Below are 25,045 nucleotides of genomic sequence, written 5' to 3'. Positions count from 1 at the left end.
TCATAAAGTTGTGAATGGATTTGAACCCAATTTGGTCAGAAACATCCTGTGGGGAAGGGGAACAGATTTTGCATAAATGGTGACTGACCTCTAAGGGGCCAAAGGGGTGGGGCCTAATGGGGAAATAGAGGTAATTCCTTCAAATCGTTACTAGTCATAAAGTTATGAATGGATTTGAACCCAATTTGGTCAGAAACATTCTTGGGGAAAGGGGAACAGATTTTGCATAAATGGTGACTCTGATCCCCAAGGGGCCAAAGGGGCGGGGCCAAATAGGAGAAAAAGAAGTATTTCCTTTAAATCGCTACTAGTCATAAAGTTATTAATTGATTTGAGCCAACTTTGGTCAGAAACATTCTTGGGGGAAGGGGAACAGATTTTGCATAAATGGTGACTCTGATCCCCAAGGGGCCAAAGGGGCGGGGCCAAATAGGAGAAAAAGAAGTATTTCCTTTAAATCGCTACTAGTCATAAAGTTATGAATTGATTTGAGCCAACTTTGGTCAGAAACATTCTTGGGGGAAGGGAAACAGATTTTGCATAAATGGTGACTCTGATCCCCGAGGGGCCAAAGGGGCGGGGCCCAGTAGGGGAAATAGAGGTTATTCCTTTAAATCGCTACTATAGTCATAAAGTTCTTATTGGATTTTGACCAATTTTGGTCAGAAACATCCTTTTGGGAAGGGGAACAGATTTTGCATAAATGGTGACTCTGACCCCCAAGGGGGCAAAGGGGCGTGGCCCAGTAGGGGAAATAGAGGTTATTCCTTTAAATCGCTACCAGTCATAAAGTTATGAATAGATTTCAACCCAATTTGTTCAGAAACATTCTTGGGGGAAGGGGAACAGATTTTGCATAAATGGTGACTCTGACCCCCGAGGGGCCAAAGGGGCGGGGCCAAATAGGAGAAAAAGAGGTAATTCCTTTAAATCGCTACCAGTCATCAAGTTAAGAATGGATTTTGACCAATTTTGGTCAGAATCATCCTTTGGGGAAGGGGAACACATTTTGCATAAATGGTGACTCTGACCCCCAAGGGGCCAAAGGGGCGGGGCCCAGTAGGGGAAATAGAGGTTATTCCTTTAAATCGCTACCAGTCATCAAGTTATGAATAGATTTCAACCCAATTTGTTCAGAAACATTCTTGGGGGGAAAGGGAACAGATTTTGCATAAATGGTGACTCTGACCCCCGAGGGGCCAAAGGGGTTGGGCCAAATAGGAGAAAAAGAGGTAATTCCTTTAAATCGCTACTGGTCATCAAGTTATGAATGGATTTGAATCCAATTTAGTCAGAAACATTCTTGGGGGTAGGGGAACAGATTTTGCATAAATGGTGACTCTGACCCACCGAGGGGCCATAGGGGCGGGACCCAGTAGGGGAAATAGAGGTAATTCCTTTAAATCGCTACTAGTCATAAAGTTCTTATTGGATTTCGACCAATTTTGGTCTGAAACATCCTTGGCGAAAGGGGATCAGATTTTGCATAAATGGTGACTCTGACCCGCAAGGGGCCTGAGGGGCGGGGCCCAATAAGGGAAATTGAGGCAATTCCTTTAAATCGCTACTAGTCATAAAGTTATGAATGGATTTGAACCCAATTTGGTCAGAAACATTCTTGGGGGAAGGGGAACAGATTTTGCATAAATGGTGACTCTGACCCCCCAGGGGCCAAAGGGGTGGGGCCTAATGGGGAAATAGAGGCAATTCCTTTAAATCGCTACTAGTCATAAAGTTATGAATGGATTTGAACACAATTTAGTGAGAAACATCCTTGGTGGAAGGAGAACAGATTTTGCATAAATGGTGACTCTGACCCCCGAGGGGCCAAAGGGATGGGGCCCAATAGGGGAAATAGAGGTAATTCTTTTAAATCGCTACTAGTAATAAAGTTATGATTGGATGTTCTTAAAACAATTCTTCAGGTCTTTCAGACTCTTAGAGAGTCTGGACTTTGTTATTTTTTTAAAGCAGTTGAGATCCCAACACCATAGCCATGTATAGTATTGTTTGAAATTGACAAATAAAACGAATTGAACATGAGCATTATTTTGACATTTGGTCTTATCCAACCAGGTGAGCGATACAGGCCCCATGGGCCTCTTGTTTTCCCCAAAATGACACAGAAAGGCCCCTTCTGAAATCAGTCAGAAAAAGCTTTTTCCTACTAGTCTTTATACCTGAATAGATTTGGATGAAATTTGATCTGGAGCATTATTAGGCAAAGGAGATCTAATGTTGTATATAGGAGGTCACCATATATGAAGGGTGTGGCTACCCTGACGCTGGAGGAGTGGTACCAAATAGGTGAAATTGTGGTAAATCCTTTAAATAATTATTAGACCTGAACTCTGTATAAACAGAGGGTGTGGCTCCCCTGGGGTTCAAAGGGTGAAGGCCTACATAGGGGAAATCCTTTAAATTGTTATAGTCCTGAATGCCTGAATGGATTTTCATGAAATTCAGTCTGGAGCATTATTGGACATACAGAGATCTATTGTTGTATAAATTAAGGATGTTGTTCCCATGTGGCTGGAGTGGTGGGCCGAATAAGATCTAGAAAACAAAATGAGTTACAGTTGAAGTTTAGCGTATGATTGCAATTTGCTATTTCCGATTTACAGGAATTCTTAGATTTCTCTTAAATTTCTCTTGGATTTCATATATGGCTTAATATCAAATCAGAGAAAAAGATGAATCTTACATCGAACAAATAAAAGATCATTCATTGGTGGGTGCTTAGATCCCTCTTTGATCTCTTGTTTCTTCTTTCAGATCAGTTCCAAGGACACGCTCAGACATTGTGAAAGTTATTTTTCATGCTGTCTTTTCTCCATCCATGCTGAATGATGCAAAAGGAGGTGCATACATACGTCTGTCATTACCACAAAATCCTATTTACATCAGAATGAAGAAAGGAAGGTAAGAGTACAACTGGTATCTTATTAGTTGGATTGGTAGCTGTTATCCAGTTAACTGTTTGTAACGTTACTAACTGAATATTTGTTTTGCTATTTATTTTTGCTATCTGGTTAATTGGAGAAATAATTTTTTTAGCTCACCTGGACCAAAGGTCCGGTGAGCTTATGTCATGGGGCAGCGTCCGTCTTCCGTCCGTCTGTCCGTCAACATTTGCTTCAAATCTCTACTAGTCAAAAAGTTCTTTTTGGATTTTGACCAAATTTGGCCTGAAACATCCTTGGCAGAAGGGGAACAGATTTTGCATAAATAGTAACTCTGACCCCTGAGGGGCCAAAGGGGCGGGGCCCAATAGAGGAAATAGAGGTAGTTCCTTTAAATCGCTACTAGTCATAAAGTTATGAATGGATTTGAACCCAATTTGGTCAGAAACATCCTTTGGGGAAGGGGAACAGATTTTGCATAAATGGTGACTCTTACCCCAAAGGTGCCAAAGGGACGGGGCCCAATAGGGGAAATAGAGGTAATTCCTTTAAATTGCCACTAGTCATAAAGTTATGAATGGATTTGAACCCAATTTGGTCGGAAACATCCTTTTGGGAATGGGAACAGATTTTGCCTAAATGGTGGCTCTGACCCCAAAGGGGCCAAAGGGGTGGGGCCCAATAGAGAGTTTGGAATTCATTAATCTTTAAAGCAGTTTGGATACCCGAACTATAACCATATATAGCATTGTTTGAGATTTACAAATAAAACAAATTGAATATGAACATTATTTTGACATTTGGTCTAATCCAACCAGGTGAGCAATACAGGCCCCATGGGCCTCTTGTTAGCTCACCTGGTCCGAAGGCTTATGCCATACCGTGGCGTTCGTCGTCCGTCCGTCCGGCGTCAACTTTTTAGCTCACCATCATCAGATGGTGGGCTATTTAAATCGCCCCGCGTCCGTGGTCCGTGGTCCGTCCGTCCCTCCGTCCCTCCGTCCCTCCGTCCGTCCGTCCCTCCGTCCGTCCCTCCTTCTGTCCCTCTGTCCGTATATTAAGTATATAATTATTGATGTCTTGTTTTTAGTTTTTAGCCCACCATCTGATGATGGTGGGCTATTCAAATCGCCCTGCGTCCGTGGTCCGTGGTCCGTCCGTCCGTCCGTCCGTCCGTCCGTTCGTCCGTCCGTCCGTCCCTCCGTCCGTAAACAATTCTTGTTATCGCTATTTCTCAGAAAGTACTGAAGGGATCTTTCTCAAATTTCATGTTTAGGTTCCCCTTGGTGCCTAGTTATGCATATTGCTTTTTAAGACCAATCGGAAAACAACATGGCAGACAGGCAGACATCTTGGATTTTGGCAATTAAAGTTTGTTATCGCTATTTCTCAAAAAGTACTGAAGGGATCTTTCTCATATTTCATATTTAGGTTCCTCTTGGTGCCTTGTTATGCATTTAGCATTTTGAGACCAATCGGAAAACAACATGGCCGACAGGCAGCCATCTTGGATTTTGACAATTGAAGTTTGTTATCGCTATTTATCAGAAAGTGCTGAAGGGATCTTTCTGAATTTAAATACGTAGGTTCCCCTTGGTGCCTAGTTATGCATATTGCATTTTGAGACCAATCGGGAAACAACATGGCCGAGAGGCAGCCATCTTGGATTTTGTCAATTGAAGTTTGTTATCGCTATTTCTCAGAAATTAATTAAGGGATCTTTCTGAAATTTAATCTGTAGGTTCCCCTCGGTGCCTAGTTATGCATATTACATTTTGAGACCAATCGGAAAACAACATGGCTGACAGGCAGCCATCTTGGATTTTGACAATTGAAGTTTGTTATTGCTATTTCTCAGAAAGTACTGAAGGGATCTTTCTCAAATTTCATATGTAGGTTCCCCTTGGTCCCTGGTGTTGCATTTTGGGACCAATCTGAAAACAACATGGCTGACAGACAGCCATTATCGCTAAATTTTAAATTTTATATATAGGCTCCCCTTGTTTGAAAAGTACTAGAGGGCTGTTTCTGAATTTACACAGATTAGTAAGACTTGGAGGAAGGGAAAAGTAGAGAAAAGATCAATCATGACATGGAACCTATAAAGATAATTCAATGGTGGCCGCCAAGATACCTCTGGGATCTCTTGTTCAATTAAACAACTTCTTCTCAATAACCAAGAGGCCCAGGGACTTGATATTGGGCCTGTAGCATCCTGGGCTGAAGGGTTACAAAGTTTGTTAAAATAAATGACCTTGACCTTCATTCAAGGTCCCATGGGTCAAATAGGCTATAATAGTCAAACAACTTCTTCTCTCAATAACCAAGAGGCCCAGAGACTTGATATTGGGACTGTTGAATGCTAGGATGAAGGGCTTATAAGTTTGTTCAAATAAATGACCTTGACCTTCATTCAAGGTCACATGGGTCAAATAGGCTATAATCTTTAAATTACTTCTTCTCAATAACCAAAAGGCCCAGGGAGTTGATATTGGGTCTGTAGCATGCTTGGGTGAAGGGCTACCAAGTTTGTTCAAATAAATGACCTTGACCTACATTTAGGTCACATGGGTGAAATAGGCTTAAATCTTTAAACAATGATTATGCGATAGCCAAGTGTCACCAAGACCTGATGTTAGGCAAATAGTATGCTGGAATGAAAGACTAGAAAATTTATTGACATAAATAAAACTAGCATACACTGATATTTGAATAAATTGGTTATCAGCATAGTATCTGTAGAAATGACCTTAATCGACTTCAAATGTGTTGTAGAGCCAGGTGATCAATACAGGCCCATTGGGCCTCTTGTTCTGTGGTAGCATGCTAAGGAGGCTTGGATTCAAATTTATATAAATAATGGGGCTGTCAACATTATCAAACATCAATAAATAAAGCTATTAGCAAATGATTCATAAACATTATTTTGATGTTTGATCAAATAAAACAGGTAAGCGATACAGGCCCTCTGGGCCTCTTGTTTTTTTAGATTGCTAAGTAATGAAAGATGACCACCAATGCTAACATACAGTATTGCACATTTCCAGTTGTTATCAGAATCACTATACTGCATGCTACTGAGTATTTATGTATACTACAATAGTTACTAGGGTCTATTAAAGTCAGATGACTGTTCAGGCTCCTGAGCTTCTTGTTAAATTTTGAGCAAATTATTAAGTCCCCAAACGAAGTGGGGGACTTATTGTGACTTCTCCCTTTCTCATTATTATTGAGTCTCCAAACAAAGTGGGGGACTTATTATACCCGATGGGCCAATTCCGATGAAACTTCACACAAATATTAATGATCATGTGTAGATGTACATGCCACTTTATTTTTCTCAAAATAATGGTTGCTATGGCAACTGGTCACTATAAACAGGTTTTCTGATAAGAACCATAACTTTTAAGTTTGTCCGGACAACTCCTCCTAAACCGATGGGCCAATTTCAATGAAACTTCACACAAATATAGAGGACCATGTGAAGATGTGCATGCGACTTTATTTTTCTCAAAATTATGGTTGCTATGGCAACTGGTCACTATAAACAGGTTTTCCGATAAGAACCATAACTTTAAGTTTGTCCGGACAACTTCTCCTAAACTAAATGGCCAATTTCAATGAAATTTCACAAAAATATAGAGGACCATGTGTAGATGTGCATGCCATTTTCGTTTAAAAAAAATTATGGTTGCTATGGCAACTGGTCACTATAAACAGGTTTTCTGATAAGAACCATAACTTATAAGTTTGTCCGGACAACTCCTCCTAAACCGATGGGCCAATTTCAATGAAACTTCACACAAATATAGAGGATCATGTGAAGATGTGCATGCGACTTTATTTTTCTCAAAATTATGGTTGCTATGGCAACGGGTCACTATAAACAGGTTTTCCGATAAGAACCATAACTTTAAGTTTGTCTGGACAACCTCTCCTAAACTAAATGGCCAATTTCAATGAAACTTCACACAAATATAGAGGACCATGTGTAGATGTGCATGTCATTTTCGTTTTTAAAAAATTATGGTTGCTATGGCAACTGGTCACTATAAACAGTTTTTCTGATAAGAACCATAACTTTAAGTTTGTCTGGACAACTCCTAAACCGAAGGGCCGATTTCAATGAAACTTCACACAAATATAGAGGGCCATGTGTAGATGTGCATGCCACTTTCTTTTTTTTCAAAATTATGGTTACTATGGCAACTGGTCACTATATTACTGGGTTATCTTAGTTAGCCTCTAATAAACAGTTCCAATTCACCATTGACTCGTGCAGATTGCGGGGGTATTAGTCAGCCATCCTGGCGACAGTTCTAGTTATGATTACGAAGTTTCTGATTCTTCTTTTTCCATTACATTTCTTGAAAACTATTGGATGGAACTTCATGGTCAGGGGTCACTCTCATAACCTCACTTTAATATTTTTACAAAATGGCCACCATTTACTGGTCTCTGATTGGTCCAAATTTCGATATTGTCCGGTTTTGATGAAATTTGGTATGTAGGGGTATTAAGGGACTGTGAAACCAACTGAATGAGTTTTGTCGCCATAGCAACCATATGGAGGCTTCTGATTGGTTGAAATTTAGATATTGTTCAATTGCAATGAAATTTAGTAAATATGGATATTCAGAGATGCAGAACACAATGGTACAACTGCAGGGGCATTTGGGGGACTTCTTTAATGGTTTCCCCATTACAATTAGTACTTGTTGTTCTTCTTCTTCTTCTTCCGCCATAAAAGTTTCCAACACATTTCCCAAAAACTATTGGACGGAACTTCATGAAACTTGACACAAGTGTTCATCATGGACAGGGGGTCACTTGATCCTTTTTTTCCCGATCTGTCAACCAAGATGGCCACCATTCCCTGCCCTCTGATTGGTCAAAATTTTGATGTCCGATTTTTATAAAATTTGGTATGTAAGTACATCATGGGACACTAGCTGACTGTTGTAACCTCATTATCACATTTTAACAAAATGGCCTCTGATTGGTCCAAATTTAGATTTTGTCCGATTTTGATGAAATTTGGTATGTAGGGTTATTAGGGGGCTGTAAAACCAACTGAATGGGTTTTGTTGCTATAGCAATCATACTGATGCTTCTGATTGGTAGAAATTTAGATATTTTTTAAAATTTGGTATATAGGGATATTGAGGGATTCCGACATAATGGTTTAACTTTAAGGGCATTTGGGGGACTTCTGTAATTGTTTCCCATTACAATTAGTACTTGTTTTTAATTTTCATTATATTTTTTCTTCCAAAACCATCAGAAGTTTGGGTGAAGGCTTTGAAGAATACACAGCAGAATATGACTTACCGAAGAAACATTTAGATGAGATCATCAATTACACATACCACATTGATGCTTCTTCAGATGGTTGTCAAGACTATATGCCAGAATTTTTCTATGATACAACATCCCGCAATGGAGACATTGGGAGATTTTTTAATGTGCAAAGGAAAACCCTTCCTTCAGGTAATTGTATTTTGTGCATTAGAAGTTTTCAAAATATCCATATTTCATCAGATATCATTCTGGTATATTTCTTAGCTCATGCCTCATTGCTCAAAGGGAAAGTGAGCTATGTACTTGCCATGATGCAATGTCTGTTGTCTGTCTGACTTTAAGAAATTCTAATAACCACATAACAAAGTAGTGTGCGTGTGTGTTCTGGAATCAGTGTGTCTGTTTGTCAGTTTGTCACATGTTCTTCATGACATGTGCTTGTGTCTCACTGAAAGCCTTTACATTACTACAATTTCACTAGAGTCCTTGATTCCATTAAATGACACATATCTTGTCTGGGCTACTTCTTGAAACATAGTTAACAAATTTCAATAAAACTATGCAGGAATGTTACAGAATTTTAAGATGCTATGCAGGAATGGCAAATCTCTGCAAGAATCAAATCATTTGGAACTCCTTGGGAAATCAACTGTGGCTTATTTCTATGATAAATCAGAATGAGAACCGGATGGGACTGTATAATTTCTCTACAAAAAATAAACAACAAAAAAAACAACAAAAAAAACCCCCACAAACAACACACTACACAGGCAAAATGTCTTCATGTTGATTTAGGTCAAATTCAAGTCACTTTATGTGAAAGTTTTCAGGTCAAATTGACCTGAAAACATTCAGGTCAAACATTTACATGTTATCAAAATTTATCGTATTAGTAAGTCAACTTAGATCTGTTACATTATTCATACGGGTCAGTCCAGGTATCGCACATTTGTGGGGGTGGGGCCCCTAACCAGCTATACAGTTGAGACCAGCTACATGTATAGATGACAGATGACCAGCTTATGATCAGTGTAGCCTTTATTGGTTTAAGGATTCAGACAACTATATATTAGAAGTTCATCAGCATTATGATCAGCAGTATCTGCAGAAATAACCTAAATCATCTCCAAACTTGCAGAAATAACCTAAATCATCTCCAAACTTGCTCTAGAAGCAGGTGATTGATTCATGCATGCCCTTTTGACCTCTTGTTAGAGTTATTGCCCTTTGTATAATTCACTCAACTTTAGTTTAGTCAGCACTATCACAACACCATATCTACAGAATTTCATGAAACTTGATACATGAGTTTATTATTATGGCAATGTCTTGGAGAATTTCACTTTTCATATGCAGCACTTCCTTACTTAGAAAGTTATTACCCTTACTGTAATTCACTCACATCAGGCTTTATCAGTATTCTTTGCAAGTACATTACTCTACAGAATTTCATGAAACTTTGTATATGGGTTTAATCTGGTGTTATCTATTACAATTATTATTGGTGGGCTATTCAAATCGCCGTGGTCCGTGGTCCGTCCGTCTGTCCGTCCCTCCGTCCGTAAACAATTCTTGTTATCGCTATTTCTCAGAAAGTACTTAAGGGATCTTTCTCAAATTTCATATGTAGGTTTCTCTTGGTGCCTAGTTATGCATATTGCATTTTGAGACCAATCAGAAAACAACATGGCTGACAGGCAGCCATCTTTGATTTTCACAATTGAAGTTTATTATCGCTATTTCGCAGAAAGTACTGAAGGAATCTTTCTCAAATTTCATATGTAGGTTCCCCTCAGTGCCTAGTTATGCATATTGCATTTTGAGACCAATAGGAAAACAACATGGCCGACAGTCAGCCATCTTGGATTTTGACAATTGAAGTTTGTTATCGCTATTTCTAAGAAAGTGCTGAAGGTATCTTTCTCGAATTTCATATGTAGGTTCTCCTTGGTACATAGTTATGCAAATTGCATTTTTGAGACCAATCGGAAAACAACATGGCCGACAGGCAGCCATCTTGGATTTTGAAAATTGGAGTTTGTTATCGCTATTTCTCAGAAAGTACTGAAGGGATCTTTATCAAATTTCATATGTAGGTTTCCCTTGTTGCCTAGTTATGCATGTTTCATTTTCAGACCAATCAGAAAGCAACATGGCCGAAAGGCAGCCATCTTGGATTTTGACAATTGAAGTTTGTTATCGCTATTTCTCAGAAAGTACTGAAGGGAGGATCTTTCTCAAATTTCATATATAGTTTGCCTTTGGTGCTTAGTTATGCATATTGCATTTTTAGACCAATCAGAAAACAACATAGTCGACAGGCAGCCATCTTGGATTTTGACAATCGAAGTTTGTTATTAGGTCATCTGACCCGAAGGGTCAGGATGACCTATAGTCATCATGCTTCGTCCGTCGTCCGCCGTCCGCCGTGCGTAAACTTTTCACATTTCAATCTTCTTCTCAAGTTCCACAAGTGGGATTAAGCTGAAACTTGCCTGAGATGATCCTGAGATGGTCCTGACCAAGTGTTATTATTTTTCGGGTCAGTCCGAAATCCAAGATGGCCGCCATAGCCGCCATTTTGAAAACACATTTTAAACTTCTTCTCAAGTTCCACCAGTGCTGTTGGGCTGAAACTTGCCATAAATGATCCTGAGATGATCCCGACCAAGTGTTGTTATTTTTCGGGTCGGTCCGAAATCCAAGATGGCCGCCATAGCCGCCATCTTGAAAAACACATTTTAAACTTCTTCTCAAGTTCCACCAGTGCTGTTGGGCTGAAACTTGCCAGAAATGATCCTGAAATGATCCCGACCAAGTGTTGTTATTTTTTGGGTCGGTCCGAAATCCAAGATGGCCGCCATAGCAGCCATCTTGAAAAACACATTTTAAACTTCTTCTCAAGTTCCACCAGCGCTATTGAGCTGAAACTTGCCAGAAATGACCCTGATATGATTGTGACCAAGTGTTGTTATTATTTCGGGTCGGTCCGAAATCCAAGATGGCCGCCATAGCCGCCATCTTGAAAAACACGTTTTAAACTTCTTCTCAACTTCCACCAGTGCTGTTGGGCTGAAGCTTGCCAGAAATGATCCTGAGATGATCCCGACCAAGTGTTGTTATTTTTTGGGTCGGTCCGAAATCCAAGATGGCCGCCATAGCCGCCATCTTGAAAAACACATTTTAAACTTCTTCTCAAGTTCCACCAGCGCTATTGAGCTGAAACTTGCCAGAAATGACCCTGATATGATTGTGACCAAGTGTTGTTATTATTTCAGGTCGGTCCGAAATCCAAGATGGCCGCCATAGCCGCCATCTTGAAAAACACGTTTTAAACTTCTTCTCAACTTCCACCAATGCTATTGAGCTGAAACTTGCCTGTAATGATTCTTATATGATCCCGACCAAGTGTTGTTATTTTTCGGGTCGGTCTGAAATCCAAGATGGCCGCCATAGCCGCCATCTTGAAAAACACATTTTAAACTTCTCAAGTTCCACCAGTGCTGTTGAGCTGAAACTTGCCAGAAATGATCCCGAGATGATCCCGACCAAGTGTTGTTATTTTTCGGGTCGGTCCGAAATCCAAGATGGCCGCCATAGCCGCCATCTTGAAAAACACATTTCAAACTTCTTCTCAACTTCCACCAGTGCTGTTGGGCTGAAACTTGGCAGAAATGATCCTGAGATGATCCCGACCAAGTGTTGTTATTTTTCGGGCCGATCCGAAATCCAAGATGGCCGCCATAGCCGCCATCCTGAAAAACACATTTAAAACTTCTTCTCAAGTTCCACCAGTGCTATTGAGCTGAAACTTGCCTGAAATGATCCTGATTTGATCCCAACCAAGTGTTGTTATTTTTCAGGTCGGTCCGAAATCCAAGATGGCCACCATAACCACCATCTTCAAAAACACATTTTAAACTTCTTCTCAAGTTCCACCAGTGCTATTGGGCTGAATTAAACTTGCCTGAAATGTTCCTGAGATGATCCCGACCAAGTGTTGTTATTTTTCGGGTCGGTCCGAAATCCAAGATGGCCTCCATAGCCGCCATCTTGAAAAACACATTTTAAACTTCTTCTCAAGTTCCACCAGTGCTATTGAGCTGAAACTTGCCTGAAATTATCCTGATATGTTTGCGACCAAGTGTTGTTATTTTTCGGGTCGGTCCGAAATCCAAGATGGCCGCCATAGCCGCCATCTTGAAAAACACATTTTAAACTTTTTCTCAACTTCCACCAGTGCTGTTGGGCTGAAACTTGCCAGAAATGATCCTGAGATGATCCCGACCAAGTGTTGTTATTTTTCGGGCTGATCCAAAATCCAAGATGGCCGCCATAGCCGCCATCCTGAAAAACACTTTTTAAACTTCTTCTCAAGTTCCACCAGTGCTATTGAGCTGAAACTTGCCTGAAATTATCCTGATATGTTTGCGACCAAGTGTTGTTATTTTTCGGGTCGGTCTGAAATCCAAGATGGCCGCCATAGCCGCCATCTTGAAAAACACATTTTAAACTTCTTCTCAACTTCCACCAGTGCTGTTGGGCTGAAACTTGCCAGAAATGATCCTGAGATGATCCCGACCAAGTGTTGTTATTTTTCGGGCTGATCCAAAATCCAAGATGGCCGCCATAGCCGCCATCCTGAAAAACACATTTAAAACTTCATCTCAAGTACCACCAGTGCTATTGAGCTGAAACTTGCATGAAATGATCCTGATTTGATCCCAACCAAGTGTTGTTATTTTTCAGGTCGGTCTGAAATCCAAGATGGCCACCATAACCACCATCTTCAAAAAAACATTTTAAACTTCTTCTCAAGTTCCACCAGTGCTATTGGGCTGAAACTTGCCTGAAATGTTCCTGAGATGATCCTGACCAAGTGTTGTTATTTTTCAATCTTCAAAAACACATTTTAAACTTCTTCTCAAGTTCCACCAGTGCTATTAGGCTGAAACTTGCCTGAAATGTTCCTGAGATGATCCCGACCAAGTGTTGTTATTTTTCAGATTGGTCTGAAATCCAAGATGGCCGCCATATCCGCTATCTTAAAAAACACATTTTAAACTTCTTCTCCAGTTCCACTGGTGCCATTGAGCTGGAAATTGGCCTCATAAAAACTTTGACATGGCAGCAATGGTGGCCATTTTGTAACATGATTGCACAATCATGGTTTTCCTGAACAACACCTATTTTAAACTTCTTCTCAAATTCCACCAGTGGGATTCAGCTCTTACTTACCAGAAATTATCTTTAGATGGTCCAGACCAAGTGTTATTATTTATTGGGTCAGTCAGAAATGCAAGATGGCCACCATGGCCAACAGTGCCACTATATACTTGCTACAGAGAATGCATACTACAATTATATAAGGGTTTTAATTTAGAGTCAGATGACCGTTAAGGCCCCTGGGCCTCTTGTTGCTATTTCTCAGAAAGTACTGAAGGGATCTTTCTCAAATTTCATTTGTAGGTTGGCCTTGGTCCGAACTTAAGCATTTTTAGGTCATCTGACCCGAAGGGTCAGGATGACCTATAGTCATCATGCTTCGTCCGTCGTCGTGCGCCGTGCGCCGTCCGCCGTGCGCCGTCCGCCGTGCGTAAACTTTTCACATTTCAATCTTCTTCTCAAGTTCCACCAGTGGGATTAAGCTGAAACTTGCCTGAAATGATCCTGTGATGGTCCTGACCAAGTGTTGTTATTTTTCGGGTCAGTACGAAATCCAAGATGGCCGCCATAGCCGCCATTTTGAAAACACATTTTAAACTTCTTCTCAAGTTCCACCAGTGCTGTTGGGCTGAAACTTGCCAGAAATGATCCTGAGATGATCCCGACCAAGTGTTGTTATTTTTCGGGTCGGTCCGAAATCCAAGATGGCCGCCATAGCCGCCATCTTGAAAAACATATTTTAAACTTCTTCTCAAGTTCCACCAGTGCCATTGAGCTGAAACTTGCCTGAAATGATCCTGAGATGATCCCGACCAAGTGTTGTTATTTTTCGGGTCGGTCCAAAATCCAAGATGGCCGCCATAGCCGCCATCTTGAAAAAACACATTTTAAACTTCTTCTCAAGTTCCACTGGTGCCATTGAGTTGAAACTTGCCTGAAATGATCCTGATATAATCCTGACCAAGTGTTGTTATTTTTTGGGTCGGTCCGAAATCCAAGATGGCCGCCATAGCCGCCATTTTGAAAACACATTTTAAACTTCTTCTCAAGTTCCACTGGTGCCATTAAGCTGAAACTTGCCAGAAATAATCCTGAGATGATCCCGACCAAGTGTTGTTATTTTTTGGGTCGGTCCTAAATCCAAGATGGCCGCCATAGCCGCCATCTTGAAAAACACATTTTAAACTTCTTCTCAAGTTCCACCAGTGCCATTGAGCTGAAACTTGCCTGAAATGATCCTGAGATGATCCCGACCAAGTGTTGTTATTTTTCGGGTCGGTCCAAAATCCAAGATGGCCGCCATAGCCGCCATTTTAAAAACACATTTTAAACTTCTTCTCAAGTTCCACCAGTGCTGTTGGGCTGAAACTTGCCAGAAATAATCCTGAGATGATCCTGACCAAGTGTTGTTATTTTTCAATCTTCAAAAACACATTTTAAACTTCTTCTCAAGTTCCACCAGTGCTATTAGGCTGAAACTTGCCTGAAATGTTCCTGAGATGATCCCGACCAAGTGTTGTTATTTTTCAGATTGGTCTGAAATCCAAGATGGCCGCCATATCCGCTATCTTAAAAAACACATTTTAAACTTCTTCTCCAGTTCCACTGGTGCCATTGAGCTGGAAATTGGCCTCATAAAAACTTTGACATGGCAGCAATGGTGGCCATTTTGTAACATGATTGCACAATCATGGTTTTCCTGAACAACACCTATTTTAAACTTCTTCTCAAATTCCACCAGTGGGATTCAGCTCTTACTTACCAGAAATTATCTTTAGATGGTCCAGACCAAGTGTTATTATTTATTGGGTCAGTCAGAAATGCAAGATGGCCACCATGGCCAACAGTGCCACTATATACTTGCTACAGAGAATGCATACTACAATTATATAAGGGTTTTAATTTAGAGTCAGATGACCGTTAAGGCCCCTGGGCCTCTTGTTGCTATTTCTCAGAAAGTACTGAAGGGATCTTTCTCAAATTTCATTTGTAGGTTGGCCTTGGTCCGAACTTAAGCATTTTTAGGTCATCTGACCCGAAGGGTCAGGATGACCTATAGTCATCATGCTTCGTCCGTCGTCGTGCGCCGTGCGCCGTCCGCCGTGCGCCGTCCGCCGTGCGTAAACTTTTCACATTTCAATCTTCTTCTCAAGTTCCACCAGTGGGATTAAGCTGAAACTTGCCTGAAATGATCCTGTGATGGTCCTGACCAAGTGTTGTTATTTTTCGGGTCAGTACGAAATCCAAGATGGCCGCCATAGCCGCCATTTTGAAAACACATTTTAAACTTCTTCTCAAGTTCCACCAGTGCTGTTGGGCTGAAACTTGCCAGAAATGATCCTGAGATGATCCCGACCAAGTGTTGTTATTTTTCGGGTCGGTCCGAAATCCAAGATGGCCGCCATAGCCGCCATCTTGAAAAACATATTTTAAACTTCTTCTCAAGTTCCACCAGTGCCATTGAGCTGAAACTTGCCTGAAATGATCCTGAGATGGTCCTGACCAAGTGTTGTTATTTTTCGGGTCAGTACGAAATCCAAGATGGCCGCCATAGCCGCCATTTTGAAAACACATTTTAAACTTCTTCTCAAGTTCCACCAGTGCTGTTGGGCTGAAACTTGCCAGAAATGATCCTGAGATGATCCCGACCAAGTGTTGTTATTTTTCGGGTCGGTCCGAAATCCAAGATGGCCGCCATAGCCGCCATCTTGAAAAACATATTTTAAACTTCTTCTCAAGTTCCACCAGTGCCATTGAGCTGAAACTTGCCTGAAATGATCCTGAGATGATCCCGACCAAGTGTTGTTATTTTTCGGGTCGGTCCAAAATCCAAGATGGCCGCCATAGCCGCCATCTTGAAAAAACACATTTTAAACTTCTTCTCAAGTTCCACTGGTGCCATTGAGTTGAAACTTGCCTGAAATGATCCTGATATAATCCTGACCAAGTGTTGTTATTTTTTGGGTCGGTCCGAAATCCAAGATGGCCGCCATAGCCGCCATTTTGAAAACACATTTTAAACTTCTTCTCAAGTTCCACTGGTGCCATTAAGCTGAAACTTGCCAGAAATAATCCTGAGATGATCCCGACCAAGTGTTGTTATTTTTTGGGTCGGTCCTAAATCCAAGATGGCCGCCATAGCCGCCATCTTGAAAAACACATTTTAAACTTCTTCTCAAGTTCCACCAGTGCCATTGAGCTGAAACTTGCCTGAAATGATCCTGAGATGATCCCGACCAAGTGTTGTTATTTTTCGGGTCGGTCCAAAATCCAAGATGGCCGCCATAGCCGCCATTTTAAAAACACATTTTAAACTTCTTCTCAAGTTCCACCAGTGCTGTTGGGCTGAAACTTGCCAGAAATAATCCTGAGATGATCCTGACCAAGTGTTGTTATTTTTTGGGTCGGTCCGAAATCCAAGATGGCCGCCATATCCACCATCTTGAAAAACACATTTTAAACTTCTTCTCAAGTTCCACCAGTGCCATTGAGCTGAAACTTGCCAGAAATGATCCTGAGATGATCCCGACCAAGTGTTGTTATTTTTTGGGTCGGTCCAAAATCCAAGATGGCCGCCATAGCCGCCATCTTGAAAAACACATTTTAAACTTCTCAAGTTCCACCAGTGCTGTTGGGCTGAAACTTGCCAGAAATAATCCTGAGATGATCCCGACCAAGTGTTGTTATTTTTTGGGTCGGTCCGAAATCCAAGATGGCCGCCATAGCCGCCATCTTGAAAAACACATTTTAAACTTCTTCTCAAGTTCCACTGGTGCCATTAAGCTGAAACTTGCCTGAAATGATCCTGATATGATCCCGACCAAGTGTTGTTATTTTTTGGGTTGGTCCGAAATCCAAGATGGCCGCCATAGCCGCCATCTTGAAAAACACATTTTAAACTTCTTCTCAAGTTCCACCAGTGCCATTAAGCTGAAACTTGCCTGAAATAATCCTGATATGATCCCGACCAAGTGTTGTTATTTTTTGGGTCGGTCCGAAATCAAAGATGTCAGCCATAGCCGCCATCTTGAAAAACACATTTTAAACTTCTTCTCAACTTCCACCAGTGCTGTTTGGCTGATACTTGCCAGAAATGATCCTGAGATGATCCCGACCAAGTGTTGTTATTTTTCGGGTCGGTCCAAAATCCAAGATGGCCGCCATAGCCGCCATTTTAAAAACACATTTTAAACTTCTTCTCAAGTTCCACCAGTGCTGTTGGGCTGAAACTTGCCAGAAATAATCCTGAGATGATCCTGACCAAGTGTTGTTATTTTTTGGGTCGGTCCGAAATCCAAGATGGCCGCCATAGCCGCCATCTTGAAAAACACATTTTAAACTTCTTCTCAAGTTCCACCAGTGCCATTGAGCTGAAACTTGCCTGAAATGATCCTGAGATGATCCCGACCAAGTGTTGTTATTTTTCGGGTCAGTCCAAAATCCAAGATGGCCGCCATAGCCGCCATCTTGAAAAACACATTTTAAACTTCTTCTCAAGTTCCACCAGTGCTGTTGGGCTGAAACTTGCCAGAAATAATCCTGAGATGATCCCGACCAAGTGTTGTTATTTTTTGGGTCGGTCCGAAATCCAAGATGGCCGCCATAGCCGCCATCTTGAAAAACACATTTTAAACTTTTTCTCAACTTCCACCAGTGCTGTTTGGCTGATACTTGCCAGAAATGATCCTGAGATGATTCCCACCAAGTGTTGTTATTTTTCGGGCCGATTCGAAATCCAAGATGGCCGCCATAGCCGCCATCCTGAAAAACACATTTTAAACTTCTTCCCAAGTTCCACCAGTGCTATAGAGCTAAAAATTGCCTGAAATGATCCTGATTTGATCCCGACCAAGTGTTGTTATTTTTCGGGTCGGTGCGAAATCCAAGATGGCCACCATAACCACTATCTTCAAAAACACATTTTAAACTTTTTCTCAAGTTCCACCAGTGCTGTTGGGCTGAAACTTGCCTAAAATGTTCCTGAGATAATCCTGACCAAGTGTTGTTATTTTTAGATTGGTCTGAAATGCAAGATGGCCGCCATATCCACCATCTTAAAAAACACATTTTAAACTTCTTCTTCAGTTCCACTGGTGCCATTGAGCTCGAAATTGGTGAGGATGTTAAGGAAGGAGGGCAAACAAAGTGTTGTTATTTTTTTGGCCTCGTAAAAACTTTGGCATGGCAGCAATGGCGGCCATTTTGTAACATGATTGCGCAATCATGGTTTTCCTGAACAACACCTATTTCAAACTTCTTCTCAAATTCCACACCGTGGGATTCAGCTCTAACTTACCAGAAATTATCCTTAGATGGTCCAGACCAAGTGTTATCATTTATTGGGTCAGTCAGGTATCCAAGATGGCCACCATGGCCAACAGTGCCACTATATACTTGCTACAGAGAATGCATACTACAATAATATAAGGGTTTTAATTTAGAGTCAGATGACCGTTAAGGCCCCTGGGCCTCTTGTTCATTTTTGGACCAGTTAGAAAACAACATGGCCGACAGGCAGCCATCTCTGATTTTGACAATTGAAGTTTGTTATCGTTATTTCTCAAAGTACTGAAGAGATCTTTCTCAAATTTCATATGTAGGTTCCCCTTGGTCCCTGGTATTGCATTTTGGGACCAGTCTGTCCTGAAAACAACCTGGCAAACAAACAGCCATTATCGCTAAATCTCAAATTTCTTATATAGCTAGGATTGCCTTGTTTGAAAAGTACTGGAGAGATGTCTCAATTTGCACAGATTAGTAAAATGAAGGAAAAAGTAGAGAGAAGATCAATCTGACATAGAACCTATAAAGATCATTCAATGGTGGGCGCCAAGATCCCTCTGGGATCTCTTGTTGCTCTTAGTTTCTTACACTCAAATCTGACTTCATCAGCACTCACACAACTTTATTTATCAAAAAAATCTGAATATAGGGGCCATTTATGTCTTTATGACATTCTCTTTATGAGATTTTCTAGTTGCCTTTCTACTTTAAACATCTCAAACAGGTACAAGTTTGCGCAAGTATATATGTGTTGCTTTTTATGAAGGGATTTGTATCACTTGTGATACCTTATTTTTAATGTCAGGATGCCTTTGGTACCTGCCGTTATAGTCGTGGTGGGTAAATTTTGTTAGCTTTTGTTTCCGGCTAACAATTCCTCTTTTCTGTCATACAAATGATATACATCTGCAGCCTAATATAGTTTTTATTAGGTCATCTGACCCGAAGGGTCAGGATGACCTATAGTCATCATGCTTCGTCCGTCGTCGTGCGCCGTGCGCCGTCCGCCGTCCGCCGTGCGTAAACTTTTCACATTTCAAACTTCTTCTCAAGTTCCATCAGTGGGATTGAGTTGAAACTTGCCTGAAATGATGCTGGGATGGTCCTGACCAAGTGTTGTTATTTTTCGGGTCAGTCTGAAATCCAAGATGGCCGCCACAGCCGCCATTTTGAAAACACATTTGAAACTTCTTCTCAAGTTCCACTGGTGAGATTGAGCTGAAACCTGCCTGAAAGTATCCTGGGATGGTCCTGACCAAGTGTTGTTATTTTTCAGGTCGGTCAGAAATCCAAGATGGCCGCCATGGCAACCATCTTGAAAAACACATTTTAAACTTCTTCTCCAGTTCCACTGGTGCCATTGACCTGGAAATTAGTGAGGATGTTAAGGAAGGAGAGCCAACAAAGTGTTGTTATTTTTTGGCCCCGTAAAAACTTCGACATGGCAGCCATGGCGGCCATTTTGTAAAATGATTGCGCAATCATGGTTCTTCTAAACAACACCTATTTAAAACTTCTTCTCAAATTCCACCAGTGGGATTCAGCTCTTACTTACCAGAAATGATCCTGAGATGGTCCTGAGGAAGTGTTGTTATTTTTCGGGTCGGTCAGAAATCCAAGATGGCCGCCATGGCAACCATCTTGAAAAACACATTTTAAACTTCTTCTCCCGTTCCACTGGTGCCATTGAGCTGGAAATTGGTGAGGATGTTAAGGAAGGAGAGCCAACAAAGTGTTGTTATTTTGCGACCCCGTAAAAACTTTGACATGGCAGCCATGGCGGCCATTTTGAAAAGTGATTGCGCAATCATGGTTCTTCTAAACAACACCTATTTAAAACTTCTTCTCAAATTCCATCAGTGGGATTGAGCTGCAACTTGCCTGAAATGATGCTGGGATGGTCCTGACCAAGTGTTGTTATTTTTCGGGTCGGTCAGAAATCCAAGGTGGCCGCCATGGCAACCATGTTGAAAAACACATTTTAAACTTCTTCTCCAGTTCCACTGGTGCCATTGAGCTGGAAATTGGTGAGGATGTTTAGGAAGGAAAGCCAACAAAGTGTTGTTATTTTTCGACCCCGTAAAAACTTTGACATGGCAGCCACGGCGGCCATTTTGTAAAGTGATTGCGCAATCATGGTTCTTCTAAACAACACCTATTTAAAACTTCTTCTCAAATTCCATCAGTGGGATTGAGCTGCAACTTGCCTGAAATGATGCTGGGATGGTCCTGACCAAGTGTTGTTATTTTTCGGGTCGGTTCGAAATCCAAGATGGCCGCCACAGCCGCCATCTTGAAAAACACATTTTAAACTTCTTCTCAAAATTCACCAATGCTATTGAGCTCAAACTTGCCTGTAATCATTCTGATATGATCCCGACCAAGTGTTGTTATTTTTCGGGTCGGTCCGAAATCCAAGATGGCCGCCATAGCCGCCATCTTGAAAAACACATTTAAACTTCTTCTCCAGTTCCACTGGTGCCATTGAGGTGGAAATTGGTGAGGATGTTAAGGAAGGAGGGCCAACAAAGTGTTGTTAATTTTTCGGCCTCGTAAAAACTTTGACATGGCAGCAATGGCGGCCATTTTGTAACATGATTACGCAATCATGGTTTTCCTGAACAACACCTATTTCAAACTTCTTCTCAAATTCCACCAGTGGGATTCAGCTGTAACTTACCAGAAATTATCCTTAGATGGTCCAGACCAAGTGTTATTATTTATTGGGTCGGTCAGAAATCCAAGATGGCCACCATGGCCAACAGTGCCACTATATACTTGCTACAGAGAATGCATACTACAATAATATAAGGGTTTTAATTTAGAGTCAGATGACCGTTAAGGCCCCTGGGCCTCTTGTTTTGAAAGGAATTATTGACACGATATAACTGATGGTTCCCGTGATTACTGCAATTATTCAAAATGAAATATGAATGTTTGGTGTTCTAGACTATTTTAGAGCATAAATATAAACATTTTCCTCGTCAGTATATGCAATTTTGTTGACGTAGGATTACGTAGTTCTGTCTCAATCCTGCCTTGAAAACGAAAGTTAAAAATTCAGTTTGATCATCGTGGAAATTTACATGCATTCACAGAGAAACTATGCACATTTGTTCATCCTAAGTTCATTGCATATGCAGGAACATTTCATGTAAGCCTAAAACCAACCCTATTTACGTAGTCAAATGCAGCCGAGCATTCCACAAGATAACTTCAGCTGTCACATGACTAATAACGTGATCACTAATCGGCCAAAATGGCGGTTATGTCTAATGTAACTAAACCAATGACCGCTCGCATTTTCATATTCATTTGTATGTCGCTAGAATACGCAAGAAATATCACCAGGAATTGAAGGCATGTTGTAACAAACTACATTGCCGTTTTTCATGAGGATTTTATCATATAAGCTTATCATTTGTTTATTTGAAAAGAATCTAACGATTATGATCTGTGACTGATGTACTGGTGTCGATGTCAAAACTAGATATGTCTCGTCGGACAACGCGACCACAATTTTCTATCAGAGTTGAAATATGTTACTAGGGGTCATAAAATAGATGTTTGCTAGGCCAAATTAACATATTATAGTATAAATAAAATAAAAAAACTTAGGCTGTGTACATCTTGGATTTTATCTTTGGTTGTACATGTTCTGTTAATAGACCGATTTGTCGTTCAGTTGATTTTTTTCAAAGTTTACAAGCAGCTTTACTGACTTAGGAGTATGTCAATAATCTTCCATAAGCATTAAAGAAATAGGGAAAGAACTATACTCAGCTATTGGAAAGTTGTCAGCAGATAAATATGTTATACATGTTTTCTTGAATATATAGAATAGGAATAACCAGATTAAGACATTTCATCTGATACAAATGTAGCTGTCTGACTATAAAATCCAATTTTAAATTTCATATTATATGACCTCAGACCCTGACGTTTCTCAGGGCCTTTGGCCCTTTGATTAGAAGTGGTTGTCCAGATATTAGCCAGTTTGATCCTGGCAATATGTTCTCTACTATTCAAATGGGCATTTATTCCTACAATTTTACTAAGTCACATAATATACCGGTAATTGCTGAAATATTAATACACTTTTTATGTTTTAGGTACATGTTCATACATACATCATCAATATGATGGCATTGTTTATGGAAAACTGGAATCACCATTTTACAAAAAGGTGTTGAAGAAGGTTTTTGGAATGGATGATCATGTGAAAAATATGATTAGCGATGCTGAAAGGCTTCTGAAATTCCACTTTGAACAGTTGATATCAGATCTTAAGGACAGTGTCTTGACCCCCGAGGAATTCACCATGATGTTTCTCTCCATGATGAAAGGTCTTACATATGTGTACTCATACAGAGCCAGGTTATGGTATAATCCAACTGACTTCGATTTTTTCGCAGGAAAGGTACCCAATTGTTTTCTGTATTCTTTTTATGTTTTATATTTTTAGGTCATCTGACCCAAAGGGTCAGGATGACCTATAGTCATCATACTTCGTCCGTCGTGCGCCGTCCGCCGTGCGCCGTGCGTAAACTTTTCACATTTCAAACTTCTTCTCAAGTGCCACCAGTGGGATTGAGCTGAAACTTGCCTGAAATGATGCTGGGATGGTCCTGACCAAATGTTGTTATTTTTCGGGTCAGTCTGAAATCCAAGATGGCCGCCACAGCCGCCATTTTGAAAACACATTTTAAACTTCTTCTCAAGTTCCACCAGTGCTGTTGGGCTGAAACTTACCAGAAATGATCCTGAGATGATCCGGACCAAGTGTTGTTATTTTTCGGGTCGGTCCGAAATCCAAGATGGCCGCCATAGCCGCCATCTTGAAAAACACATTTTAAACTTCTTCTCAAGTTCCACCAGTGCTATTGAGCTGAAACTTGCCTAAAATGATCCTGAGATGATCCCGACCAAGTGTTGTTATTTTTCGGGTCGGTCCGAAATCCAAGATGGCCGCCATAGCCGCCATCTTGAAAAACACATTTTAAACTTCTTCTCAAGTTTCACCAGTGCTGTTGGAGTGAAACTTGCCAGAAATGATCCTGAGATGATCCCCACCAAGTGTTGTTATTTTTTAGATTGGTCTGAAATCCAAGATAGCCACCATGTCCGCCATCTTGAAAAACACATTTTAAACTTCTTCTCAAGTTCCACCAGTGCTATTGAGCTGAAACTTGCCTGAAATGATCCTGACATGATCCCGACCAAGTGTTGTTACTTTTCGGGTCGGTCCGAAATCCAAGATGGCCACCATAGCCGCCATCTTGAAAAACACATTTTAAACTTCTTCTCAAGTTCCACCAGTGCTGTTGGACTGAAACTTGCCAGAAATGATCCTGAGATGATCCCCACCAAGTGTTGTTATTTTTCGGGTCGGTCCGAAATCCAAGATGGCCGCCATAGCCGCCATCTTGAAAAACACATTTTAAACTTCTTCTCAAGTTCCACCAGTGCTATTGAGCTGAAACTTGCCTAAAATGATCCTGTTATGATCCCGACCAAGTGTTGTTATTTTTCGGGTCGGTCCGAAATCCAACATGGCCACCATTACCGCCATCTTGAAAAACACATTTTAAACTTCTTCTCAAGTTCCACCAGTGCTGTTGGACTGAAACTTGCCTGAAATTATCCTGAGATGATCCCGACCAAGTGTTGTTATTTTTCGGGTCGGTCCGAAATCCAAGATGGCCGCCATAGCCGCCATCTTGAAAAACACATTTTAAACTTCTTCTCAAGTTTCACCAGTGCTGTTGGAGTGAAACTTGCCAGAAATGATCCTGAGATGATCCCCACCAAGTGTTGTTATTTTTTAGATTGGTCTGAAATCCAAGATAGCCACCATGTCCGCCATCTTGAAAAACACATTTTAAACTTCTTCTCAAGTTCCACCAGTGCTATTGAGCTGAAACTTGCCTGAAATGATCCTGACATGATCCCGACCAAGTGTTGTTACTTTTCGGGTCGGTCCGAAATCCAAGATGGCCACCATAGCCGCCATCTTGAAAAACACATTTTAAACTTCACCAAGTTCCACCAGTGCTGTTGGACTGAAACTTGCCAGAAATGATCCTGAGATGATCCCCACCAAGTGTTGTTATTTTTCGGGTCGGTCCGAAATCCAAGATGGCCGCCATAGCCGCCATCTTGAAAAACACATTTTAAACTTCTTCTCAAGTTCCACCAGTGCTATTGAGCTGAAACTTGCCTAAAATGATCCTGTTATGATCCCGACCAAGTGTTGTTATTTTTCGGGTCGGTCCGAAATCCAACATGGCCACCATTACCGCCATCTTGAAAAACACATTTTAAACTTCTTCTCAAGTTCCACCAGTGCTGTTGGACTGAAACTTGCCTGAAATGATCCTGAGATGATCCCA

General features: G+C 41.0%; 1 protein-coding gene across 1 annotated transcript in view; it reads left to right on the top strand.

Annotated features, from left to right (window-relative positions):
- The window catches only part of LOC117328412 (E3 ubiquitin-protein ligase rnf213-alpha-like), a 311,982-nt gene that overhangs the window by 34,600 nt on the left and 252,337 nt on the right, over nt 1–25,045 (top strand). Inside the window, exons 5-7 of the mRNA XM_033885941.1 lie at nt 2,776–2,922; nt 8,188–8,393; nt 22,766–23,073. Of these exons, the coding sequence (XP_033741832.1) occupies nt 2,776–2,922; nt 8,188–8,393; nt 22,766–23,073 (661 nt within the window). The remainder of the gene's footprint in view (nt 1–2,775; nt 2,923–8,187; nt 8,394–22,765; nt 23,074–25,045) is intronic.

This window comes from Pecten maximus, chromosome 5 (assembly GCF_902652985.1).
Source record: "Pecten maximus chromosome 5, xPecMax1.1, whole genome shotgun sequence".
Classification (NCBI taxonomy): Eukaryota; Metazoa; Mollusca; class Bivalvia; order Pectinida; family Pectinidae; genus Pecten; species Pecten maximus.
This window is presented reverse-complemented; position numbering and strand designations above follow the sequence as displayed.